Source organism: Geotrypetes seraphini, chromosome 4, assembly GCF_902459505.1.
Source record: "Geotrypetes seraphini chromosome 4, aGeoSer1.1, whole genome shotgun sequence".
NCBI classification, from domain to species: domain Eukaryota; kingdom Metazoa; phylum Chordata; class Amphibia; order Gymnophiona; family Dermophiidae; genus Geotrypetes; species Geotrypetes seraphini.
This window is the reverse complement of record NC_047087.1, coordinates 50,805,091-50,817,543: the sequence shown is the minus strand read 5'-3', so window position 1 is coordinate 50,817,543 and position 12,453 is coordinate 50,805,091. Positions and strand designations below refer to the sequence as shown.

The 12,453-nt window shown below is 41.3% G+C and overlaps 1 protein-coding gene across 3 annotated transcripts in view; it reads right to left on the bottom strand.

Annotated features, from left to right (window-relative positions):
• The window catches only part of LONP2 (lon peptidase 2, peroxisomal), a 201,978-nt gene that overhangs the window by 161,808 nt on the left and 27,717 nt on the right, over window positions 1-12,453 (bottom strand). For all 3 annotated transcript variants that reach the window (XM_033941471.1, XM_033941474.1, XM_033941473.1), the window contains exon 6: window positions 4,764-4,858. In XM_033941471.1, the coding sequence (XP_033797362.1) occupies window positions 4,764-4,858 (95 nt within the window). The remainder of the gene's footprint in view (window positions 1-4,763; window positions 4,859-12,453) is intronic.

Here is a 12,453-nt window from a genome sequence, read left to right as displayed (position 1 = left end):
TAGGATCATAAAAGGGTATAGATAGAAGAATAATGGGGATTGAAAGGTTTTAGTCAAAGGACCTGATAGGTTGCCGTGGGAGCGGACTGCTGGGCGCAATGGACCCCTGGTCTGACCCAGCGGAGGCAACTTCTTATGTTCTTATCACTTCTACCAAGCAGCATTGTGGAGTGCAAATTCAGCCTGTTGGGAAAGAATAAGCCTTAGGCTGAGGAAGAAGAGTGGAACTCAAAGTGGCCACAAGAGAGTGTCAAGAGGATTTATCACCCTCAGTCTGTTGTAAGGAGGGGACAGATTTAAGACTGTGCAGAAAACAATCTCAGTTGGGAGAAGAAGTGATTGGGATTCTGCTCCTCATCAAGCCATGATAGACTGAAATCAGCTTGGTGGGGAAGAAGTGGCCCTGGGCTGTGGAACGAGGGCAAGACCCGGAGTGGCTCACTACAGACATTAGAAGGTGAATTGTTATGCGGAGATTGGGAACACAAAGAGGATCTGGATTTAAAGACAAATGCTGAAAATATGACTGAAAACTTTTCTGAATGACTACCTGTAAATCGTTTTGGATATTTGAAATTCTCACCCGGAAACTTCAGTAAAGTTAATATTGTTTAATGTTCATCAATTTTGACCTTATTTCTAATAAGAAAGGACTGAGGGAAGGGAATTTGGAAAGGGGAAAAATGCCCTTTGACCTACCAGGATTTGGCTCTGCCCTTGCCTGTGTCCAGCTGAAAGACAGAACTATGTTTTGTAGATCCTGGTTAGAGTACCCTACCTGAGGAGCTTAGCCGATGTCCAGAACAATGGGTGAGAGAACAGGTTTACCCAAATAATACTGGTATACTCAAAAGCAACTCAAGCATGACCATGGCCGGTGTTAGGGGGTGGCAATCAAAGCAATTTCCCTAGACCCCTAGGCTTTAGAAGGCCCCAAGTTCATCTCAACCTGAAGGGAGTATAGCCAGAATATGGGCTTGGGGCTCTTGCTCCCGTTTCTGCTCTGGGCCTCTACATATCTAGCCTTAAGGAAAAATAAATTTAAAAGTAATAAGCTTTTATCTGCTGTACTTCAGATCTGGATTTGTATGAATTAGTTATTTCAGCAGTTCCACGATTAGTTAAGAGCTGCTCAGAGCCAAAGAGAAATATTTGATCTGAAGCTCAAACTTTGTTTAAAAGGCAGAGGCCTGGATTCAGTAAATGGCACCAAGTGCTTTTTTATAAAGGGCACTCCTGGATGAATGCGCTTTATAAAATATAACTGGTTTCCAAATTGTGCACAAGGACTTACACCAACAAAAAGCAGGTGTAAATCCTGGCACTCAATCATGGTATGCTATACTGTAGGCAATATTCTGGAACTCTCCTGTCCCGTCTATGCCCCTCCCATGTGAACGCCCCCTTTGCAGTCGCATATGGATACACTTAAGTGCTATCCTGTAACTTGGCATGAAAGTGTATTTTTGTGCGATTGCATCTGTTGAAACATGTTTCCATGCTGAAATATGGATGCGGAATTAGCTGGTCAAATAGTGAAGTAATCGGTCAAAATAAAGAAAAGAAAAATCCAATTGTAGAATCAAAGTCTTTAATATTTATGTATAAAGGTAAAGTCAATGGTGCAAAAGTGACTCAGGATGGCTGTATTTCAACAAAACCAAATGCCTGTACAGAGTCTTAACATAAAACCAAAATCTTGAGACAGATATTAATAAAATCATACCGACTTCATACAAAATGTGAGCATTCACAAGTGATGTTGCATAGCGCCGTGACTGTATTTATAAAAAATGCTAGAGCATGTATATTTAAATAAGGAACGCAGTAAAGATTTAAAAATGGTTCACATTTTGCCTAAAGTCAATATGGGGGAATGAGTCTCAGAATTAGATATGTTTGTGGTATGGATAGACTACACAAATTCTTTGTTAAATTGAGTACGGTAACATCAACTGTCCTTACTAGAGTTTAAAAAAAACAATACCCACAGTTTTTCATTTGGGCTTTCTTTCTCATGACACTATGGGGCTCATAATCGAAAGAGAAAAACGTCCAAAAACCGGCCTAAGTCGGCACTTGGACGAACATTTCTCAAAAACATCCAAGTGCTGATACTAAAAACGTATTTGGACGTATTTCTAAACGACCTAGGCCTTCATAGTGCTGCTGAACGACCAAAGCTAAACGGGGCATTTCGGGAGGCGTGTCAAGTAAAATATTATTAAGTATATCTCTCCTCTGTGTTCATAATTTTTCGACTATATAAGGCAAAGTTTTATTCTCTTTCATACCAGATTTCTGATGTCAGTTACACATATTTTGGTTTACCTTTCACATGTTGAAACATTGTGCTCAATTTTGGCATATGAGGAAGGATAATTTTATGTTTGCCTGACTTAGGGTCCCTTTTACAAAGCAACGGTAGCAATTCTCCAGCGGTAAATGCACCGAAGCTCACAGGGATTGAATGGACTTCAGTGCATTTGCCGCAGGAGAATTGCTATCTGATTCCTATGTGGAATTTAGGAGACATTTAAAGACATATTTGTTCCTGAAATATTTAGGGCTCCTTTTACTAAGGTGCGCTAGGGCTTTAACGCACACTACATAACCGCCTGTACTAGACCTTAACGCCAGCATTGAGCTGGCGTTAGTTCTAGAAGCGTAGTATGTGGTGTAGCACATGGTAATTTCCTGCGTGCGCTAAAAACGCTAGCGCACCTTAGTAAAAGGAGCCTTAGGCAACTAATTGGTATGGATATTGTAATGAACTACCTAGATCATTATAGTATTATTTCTAATTATTTGGTTATCTAATTTCGTCTCTTAATTGTAATCTTTTTAATTTTTTGTAAACCGCATAGAACTTTACAGCCCTGTGGTATATAAATTGATTATTATTAGTCTTTTGATCCAAATGCATAATTGTTTTTAAATTCTACAGAAATTTAATATGTAAGTTGGGTTATTAATAGGTTTTTAGTTTGTTTATCATTTGACTTGAATACTTGAGTTCTATAGGATTAGGTAACACATTGACGAAATGGGTTGGGAGCTGGCTTGGAGGTAGGCTCCAAAGGGTGGTGGTGAACGGCACCCCCTCCGAAATGACGGAGGTGATTAGTGGAGTACCACAGGGCTCAATCTTGGGCCCAATCCTATTCAACATCTTTATAAGAGACTTGGCAGAAGGGCTTCGAGGTAAAATAACATTATTCGCCGATGATGCCAAACTGAGTAATGTAGTGGGCAAATGCACAACAGACGAAGATTCAGTGCCCGACAACATGATGCACGACCTACTCCTACTGGAGCGATGGTCTAGGACATGGCAACTCAACTTCAATGCCAAAAAATGCAAAGTTATGCACCTGGGCAGCCAGAATCCATGCAAGTCTTATACCCTTAATGGCGAGATCCTAGCAAAAACGGTAGCAGAACGAGACTTGGGGGTAATCGTCAGTGAGGACATGAAGTCTGCCAATCAAGTGGAGCAGGCTTCGTCCAAGGCAAGACAAATCATGGGCTGCATACGAAGGGGTTTCGTCAGTCGTAAGGCGGAAGTCATTATGCCATTGTATAGATCCATGGTGAGGCCCCACCTGGAATACTGTGTGCAATTCTGGAGGCCGCATTATTGCAAGGATGTGCTGAGACTGGAGTCGGTGCAAAGAATGGCCACCCGGATGGTCTCGGGACTCAAGGATCTACCATACGAAAAACGGCTTGACAAATTACAGCTATACTCGCTCGAGGAGCGCAGAGAGAGGGGGGACATGATCGAGACGTTCAAGTATCTTACGGGCCGCATCGAGGTGGAGGAAGATATCTTCTTTATCAAGGGTCCCACGACAACAAGAGGGCATCCGTTGAAAATCAGGGGCGGGAAACTACGAGGTGACACCAGGAAATTCTTTTTCACTGAAAGAGTGGTTGATCGCTGGAATAGTCTTCCACTACAGGTGATTGAGGCCAGCAGCGTGCCTGATTTTAAGGCCAAATGGGATCGGCACATGGGATCTCTTCACAGGGCAAAGGTAGGGGAGGGACATTAAGGTGGGCAGACTAGATGGGCCGTGGGTCCTTATCTGCCGTCTATTTCTATGTTTCTATGTTTCTATGTTTCTTACATTACATTAGGGATTTCTATTCCGCCTTTACCTTGCGGTTCAAGGTGGATTACAAAAGAATTGCTATGATCTTAAGAAGTACATATTGAAGAAGTACTTAGGAATAGATTGAACATTATCTAATTTGCTAAGGGGTAGTTGGTAATGTAGGCGGTATTCAGAACATTATTGTTTGCGTTATATTGGTTTTATGTATTTTTTGAAGAGTAGGGTTTTTGTATGCATTTGTTTTGAATTGTGCTTCTATTTTTTTTTTTAAGTTATATTGCTTTCATATATTTTTTCATGATTTAACATCTGCCTAAGATTTTGTTTTTATGTATGTTATTATTGATTTGTATCTTTGTTTATAGTACTGCTAAGACTTCTGATGCAAGTACTTGGTTTTGCTGAAAAATGGCCTTGTCGAAGTCACTTCTGTACCATGGACTTTTTACTGTTATACATAAACATTAGACAGACTGATTCTACAATTGGATTTTTCTTTTCTTTTTTGGACCTGTTGCCTATTTATTTGACCTTCTACTCATGTGAGGTCCTTATCAATCCATCTTTTTGTTACATTGGTGCAGAATAAGTGCATAACCTTCAGGCGACATTTACAGAATTTTCCCCCGAGCATATACTTACCAGTTGTGCTCTTGTTCCAAGGCAATTCTACCATTAGCTCTAAGTAGTTCCTGGTCAGCGCGTATTCTGGCATGGACTGGGGCATTTTTTTCAGTCTGAAATCAGGATAAAGATAGGCAACTTCAGCAACAAATGCATACACACATGGTCACCCAGTGGTCTGACGAAAGATATGCCCATGAGTCACAGCCTGCACCAAAATTAAAGAAGCAAAGACTACTTAACTCCCCGGACCTCCACACTTCCTAGGTCAGCATGGTGCTACCTGACAGAAAGTAATGCACATTTGGAGACACAAACCAGCATACACCAATGCCTTCTTTCAAATTGCATTTTCATGTTAACACTCAGAAGTGTTACGGTTTTCTCTCATCTAAATGGTCCTACAACTTTTAGGGCTCCTTTTACAAAGGCGCGCTAGCGTTTTTAGTGCACACGCTATCTGAAAAATTACTGCCTGCTTAAAAGGAGGCAGTAGCAGCTGGCGCGTACGACAATTTAGCGCGCGCTATTCTACGTGTTAAGGCCCTAACGCACCTTTGTAAAAGAAGCCCTTAAATTAAACTAAAAATATGGTCCCCGGCGCTAAGTGCTATTGTATAAACAGTGCCAAACTTTGAGCGCCCTTCATAGAATAGCGCTAAGTGCTATTTTTTTGGCATTAATTTTTTTTAAGTTCCATTTATAGAATCTAGTCCATAATGTAAAATACTTAGGACTAGATTTACTAAAGTGCAATACCTGACACTAACACACATTTACGAATGATGTGTTAGCATGTGCTAAAGAAGTCCTTTAGTAAACTGTACCTTTAAATAGTATAGTGTATCCCAAACTGTGTGCCATTGCACAGTAGTCTGCCGTGACGAGATTCTGGGTATGCCACCAGGGAATGACATGTAGCAAGTGTCACTGCTGGAGCCTCTCCTCCTTTCTGTCCTCCCAGTGTACCTCTGTAAATGTTCTGTCAGCAGGAGAGCTCAGGGTCGCCCCCGCACGGACCTCTGAGCATGCGCAGACATCGACGTGATTAGTTGAAACCCGATAACCTCACCACTCAACGACAGCACAAAGGGCGCTCAACCAATGCCTATCATGGATGAATCCCTGAAACCTAATTACTGAACCATCAATCACAGAGATCAATATTTAGCTGGTTGATATCCGGTTAAAAACAGGAGGACTTTCACTTTAAAAAATGCCACAGGCATAACAGATCAGAAAACTGCATCTGTTTTCTGAAAGTACTTTCTTCATGGAAAGAAGCTTACAGATTTAAAAATGCAATATCACATTTTAACTCCCCACCTATGTTCCCTCTAAGCTCACAGATTTTACATGGCTGCTCATAAAAATACTTGCAAATCTGGAAAAGTTTGGGGTTGCTCACATGAAAATTTTTTTAGAACTCCTTACTCATGAGAGAAAATTTGCTTGCACTTGGTCAACACTTAGAGGAAGCGCTGCTCCCCTCCCTGAACACAATCCTTCTTATTGGTATTTTTATTTTATCCTGTTTTGTATTTGTACCTTTTTTAAACATTTGATTTTATTTTTTTTTTTTACTAACACCACCTTGAGAAGATATTAAAATGATTTACAATAAATTAGGGCTATATTTTAATCGTGATTAACACAATAATTATAAGTCATGATAAAAATAATTAATCATGACCAATAATTAAAAATCGAGCGTTGCACAACATTTCCCTTAATTCTTTCTCCTGTTGCCCATACACAGTATGGCATTTTTACCTTCCTTCCCAGTTCTACAGTAGCCTGTAGTACACAAGGGGCCGGAGCTAGGACCTATAGTAAGGGAGGCAGACGGGGTATTCTTTCTCATAAAGGACAGGCTCCACCATTAGTGAAGGTTTCCTCATAGGGGCAGTTCTTAAAAGGCATCAGGTTATACAGACCTATAGCACATTTGGTATAATAACGCTGTCAATCTAGGGAGCCACACAAAACTGAATTAGGGGTAGTACCATGACCTTGAGAAACATCAAATAGCACACATGTATCACAATACAAAGACACCGGGCGAGTGGGGTCTACAATAAGAGTCTAGTTGATAAGTGGACCCTCAACATCATCAATGCAGATTTCCGCCCACTTTTAAACTTCATCACCAGTAGGTTGGAAACAGAAAATACCCTCAAATGTTTGACATTTTCTGTACTTAACTCCTTCATGCAAACAAACATCAGGCAAAGGGCTAGGGGCACTTGTTAAGTACAAAATACAGAAGAAAGAAACATAAGTGAGGGCAACACAAATATCATATCTATATATACTAACATAGGAAGCTCATTTTTCTTTCAGGCACAACTTAGAAAACTTCAAACAGTTATACTCAAGACACTTGCTAAAGGCAGTGTGAACCACAGGCAGTCAATTAAACTCAAACACTTATAAAGAATTATATTCAGAACACCTGCTAAGTACAGTGGTAAATATTCAGAACTTTTGAGGTCTTAGAAAGCTTCAGCTGAAGATCCGTGTTGTAGTGGAACCAAGTTTCATGTCCGGACACCTTTGACAACTGTAAGAGAAGAAATTAGGACAGTAAAAGGACCTATCCACCTAAGTTTCAGGGGATCTGACTTCCAAGTTTTAGCCATACTGTATTTACAGGTACATACCCATGGACTTGTGTAGCTATCGATAGTGGGGCCCTTTCCAGGACCCATTTGTGGAGCTCTTAAAGGGCTTTAGCTAAAGACTGGACCTGACTCTGGAGGATATCTGATCCCAGAGTAGCAAAGGAACCAGGATCTGGGTTCACAATGGGTGGTGGCCGGCCGGACATGAGCTCAAATGGGGCTTAGATGGGATGCATCTAATCTGAAAAAGAACAGAAGGCAGCAGGACAGGTCAGGACAGATTAGTTTCTTCAATTCATTTTGTGAGAAGGGTCTTAAGAGTTCTGTTTATTCTTTCGACCTGACCAGAGCTCTCAGGATAGTAAGCAGCATATAATTTCTATTCAATTTGGAGGGCCTGAGCAATTTGTTGGACAACATCGGCAATGAAAGCAGGGCCATTGTCACTGCCTATAAAAACAAGGAGATCAAGGCACGGAATTATTCAGGAGGTGTTTGGTTACGTCTCTGGCGCGTTCAGTGCAAGTAAGGAAGGCTTTGACCCATCTAGTCAGGGTGTCTGTGAAGACTAGGAAGTGACTGAGGGAACAGGAAATGGGCATGTGGGTAAAATCTACAGACAGAACCTGCATCGGATATGTTCCAATAGGTTGGTATCCAAGAGGTGGCAGTCATCTGATTGGGAATTTTATTCTAGAACCGACAACACACTGTCGGACCATATTCCGGACTAGCTGATCAAGGTGATTGATAAAGAAATGTCTCTTGAGAGTCAATTTTAATAGCGGGTTCTCCAGAGTGTGCCAGATCATGGCATCTTTTGACAATCGTGAGGGCCAGGTGTTGAGGAATAACTATGAGGGTGTTGTGCTTGCGTTTGAAGTATCAGTGTGTGGGTCTGGATTGGCACTTGAATTGGCGCATTTTGTATCCACCCCCCTTTCAGGACAGACTGGCCCAAAATAATGCATGCCCAAGTCTGTTCCTGAGAAGCGTACTGGGGTGTAAGGGAATCCAGAAAAGGAATGATTGTATACAGAGGGGCCGAAAGAGGGGGCAGAGACTGGCAGCTCGGGCTGTGCAGTCGGCAAGGGCATTGCCACGAGAGACAAGGTCCATCACGCGTCTGTAAGCATGGCAGAGCATAACAGAAACACGTGAGGGTAGTTGTACGGCCTCAAGAAGGTCAAGAATGAGGGGAGCATGATGGATCAGGCGGCCGGAGGCTATAATGAAACCTTGATATTTCCAGATGGCCCTATGGGAATGCAAGTTAAGGAAAGCATATTTGGAGTCAGTATATATATTGCAAGACTGAGAGGCAGAGTGGCGCAGGGCAAAAGTGAGGGCATAAAGCTCAGCTTCATGGGCAGAAGGGCCAGAAGGCAGGGGCCTGAGTCAGAAGTTTTTGGAGGCAGCGAAAAGACCGCTCCTGAAGTTGGGTCCAGACAAAAGGGGCTGAGTCAGCGCCTTTGGTGGAATCATACAGAGGACGAGCAATAGTAGAGAAATCAGGGATCCAGATGAGACAGTATCCTGCAATACTGAGAAAGGTGCTCAGAGCCTTGCAGTTATCAGGGACAGGGAGACTACAGACAGCCTGGACACGGGTGTAGGAAGGGACCTGGATTTGAAAGCCAAGGTAGGTGACACGAGGAAGGCATACTTGAAATCAATGTAAATATGGCCACAGGAAAATTTAAAAGGCAGACCCACTATCTGAAAGACTCAGATAAATAATAATAATAACAGTTTATATACCGCAATACCGTGAAGAGCTATGTGGTTTACAAAAGATTAGAGAAGGTACAAAATAATTGAACTTAAGATGTGTACTAACACATAAAAATTGTTCTCAATCCCTATTCTATATCAGGTTCCTACCCCAAAGAGCTGACTTATAAAATTAAGCTAAATGCAGTTCTGGATCCACCCACTAAGCAGGGTAGTCTGACACAAGCGTTCTCTAAAGCAGCAGTCCCTTCACTATCAGCTGACTGGCAAAAATATTTACTTCAATACAAAAGCATTCCTAAAAATTACATTGTTATACCTAAACTTACATTTTTATATACAGAAATACAAAACAAAGATTGGAATATACAGTAAAACTTTGGATTGCAAATAACTTGGTTTGCAACTGTTCTATAAGACAAGCAATGATTAAATTTTAACTTGCTATACCAGCAACGTCTTGCAATACACGTACATACAGTATAGAAGCATCACATTTTTACAACTGAGCCAATGGTTCCTCTCTATATGTCGCTGCAGGAATGCAGTGACTGTTCCAAACGAGCAAGGGCTTGCAATACAAGTATGTATATTTTTGTACACTAGTGCCCTGGAATACAAGCATACTTCTGGAACAAATTATGCTCCCAAACCAAAGTTTTACTGTACTCACAAGTTTAAACATTGTTCATTTTTATTTTTTTTTTACAATCAACATGGGTCTCAGTAGAGACTTACTCCCCCTTCCTACAGAATTTCACAAAGGAGAGAGAGTTGCTTAAAGATCAAAGAGATCAAATTACAGATGTAGTCCTTTTCAGAACTTTTAAATTTAGACAAATAACTACTAAATTTGGACAAAGAACTTCTTTTTAGCATGGAATATAAGTTCCAGAAATCATATTTTTCGTTTATATGCATTTCTGAATATGCATATACATTTTATAACATAGCCAAAAACTTCAAATGCAAAACCACTTATCTGTTTCAGGAGAAACCACATTGGAAGTGCTACACACTTCATGGCCCTTATCAGCACAAAAGGAAAAGTACTCTCCTCTCATGCTGTGAACAACTGACAGTTTAAACTTCACTGATACATTTGAACAGACAGAAGTCATAAAGAACCCGGGATACTGCAGGACTTGGGAATCAGATGAAGGGAAGAATTTGGCAAGGTCTGAAGCAAGGGCAGTGCTGAATAGAGAGGGGCTAATTTTAAAGCCCTGGGGTAGATGGGTCCAGGTTACTTAGGAGGTTTGTCCAGTGGAAGGGTTTTCCCATTGGAATGCAAAAATTGGCTGACTGGAAGAGGAACTGACAGCAAACGAATGCATAAAAACTTAACGGGTTATGTCCTCTTCCAGGGAGCCAGAGGGGGCCAGCCCACACCAAATATCGGCCATTCTAACTGGCACAGACAAATAAGGGTTGATTTGTTAAGTATAATCAAAGACAAATTCCTTTTTTAAAATTAGCTAACATATCAAGGGATCCCCACAGGTAGACAGACATCCCCCCATTGTGCAATGGAGGACAAAAACACTTCCCTGAATTCCTGGCCCCGCCCATCTCTGGACTAGGGAAACGCAGTACTAACAGGTCCACACTCGCTTCGTCCTCAAGGACGTCTCAGACACTCTCAAACACACAAAACACAACAGATTTCAGTTCAGTTACTCAACCAGAAAATAACAGTTCCTAGAATCCCTTTCCCACAACTTTTCAGCGACAGATCACGTGGCTTACTAGGCAGGAGACGAGAGACAGGATAGGGATGATCAATCCCCACTTACCAGATAGTGGCTACTCCAGGTACAGATACAGATACAGATACAGATTCTTGTACTTTAAACTGAGACTAGATAAGTCAGTTGAAGCGGTCCAACGTCCTGAGGTCTGCCAACCCCCCAAAAGGAAGGCAGCCGGCTAAGCAGACATATCAGCCGTAGGACCAGAAACAAGTGACCAATCGAGTAACCAATGGTCAAGAGACCTTCAAGTCCCTGTTCGGGCGCCAAATGAAAGGTCACTTGGACACACAAAGTCAGAGGCGTGAAGAAGTACAAGTTTTATTCACAGCATGCATGCTGGACCCCTGAGCTCCAAGCTGGCTCAGAAGTGCCGAAACCAGGAAGTTACAGAGATATTTATTCATTTTTCTGGCTATACAACTGAATTCTAGAAAAAGCTTTTCACGTGTTACTTTTCTTAACACTCATTGGTTCTAAGCTCACACTAGCAGGTCACTAGCAGGACACTTATCTAACTCTTACAGTTAAATGTACAGAAGGGCAGGGTACATCATGGCTCAAACTCTTATCTATTCAGCTTACAATGTGGTAAGGTAGGGACATACATTTTAGGCAGATGAAGTCAATAGATTATACACTGTTTTCAGCTATGTAGGCCAGAGCAATATTTTAAACAACAGTTAACTATTTCATGACCCTACACTACCAATGTGGTTCCATAAAACTCTCTCAATTCCTTCCTCTTCCTAGTGTGCCTGTGAAAAATCAAGCTCCAGCAGCACTAGTGCCAATGGTACTCATAGGCTGCCTGTGGCTTACACCAGGCCTTTCCCTCAGACTCGTTCCACCTCTTCTGACGCAACTTTCTGTTTTTGCAAGGGCAGGATGAGTCAAAGGGAAAAGCCTGATGCAGACCACAGACAGCCGATGAGTATCACTGGCACAGGTGCTGCCAGAGGAAAAACTTGTTGTTTTTTTCAACAACAGGGTGGATTTGATTTAAATCACTAGTCAGAAAGATTTGATTTAAATCATGGTTTTCTCATTGTATTCACCGACACTCAGTACAGCACAAAAAAAGAATATTTGCTTCTTCCAACTCTATTTCTTCATAACAACGCTATCTATTAAAATGATAGTAATATGCAGTAATAATAACAAACATATTTCTGCTCAAATATGACAGTTCCTCAAGGCAGTCTTTAAGAAAAATGATGAAATCAAAACATTTACCAACTTGAAGACCCTGTCTTTTCTAACATGTTTCTTTTGTCATCTTCATCAAAGCACTTTTTATGATGTTGTTTCATTCAGCCACCAGGTCTTGCATTTTTTTGCTGCAGTGTTTGCATTTTGCATGCATGCCTGTCTTAACCATAGGTATAGAAACTTCATTAAAATATTCCCAAATTGGGACTCTATTATGGTCTGCTGCCATTATAGGTTTTGTCCTCAAAGGAAAGACTAACATGATAGACCTCAGGCTATATGTACAAAGATATCAAGACTTGTGGGGAATTCTGCTCAAAAGGTTTCACTTTCATTTTTACTGCTTGCCACCCCCTCTTCACATGTAACTCCTTGTGCAGATATATA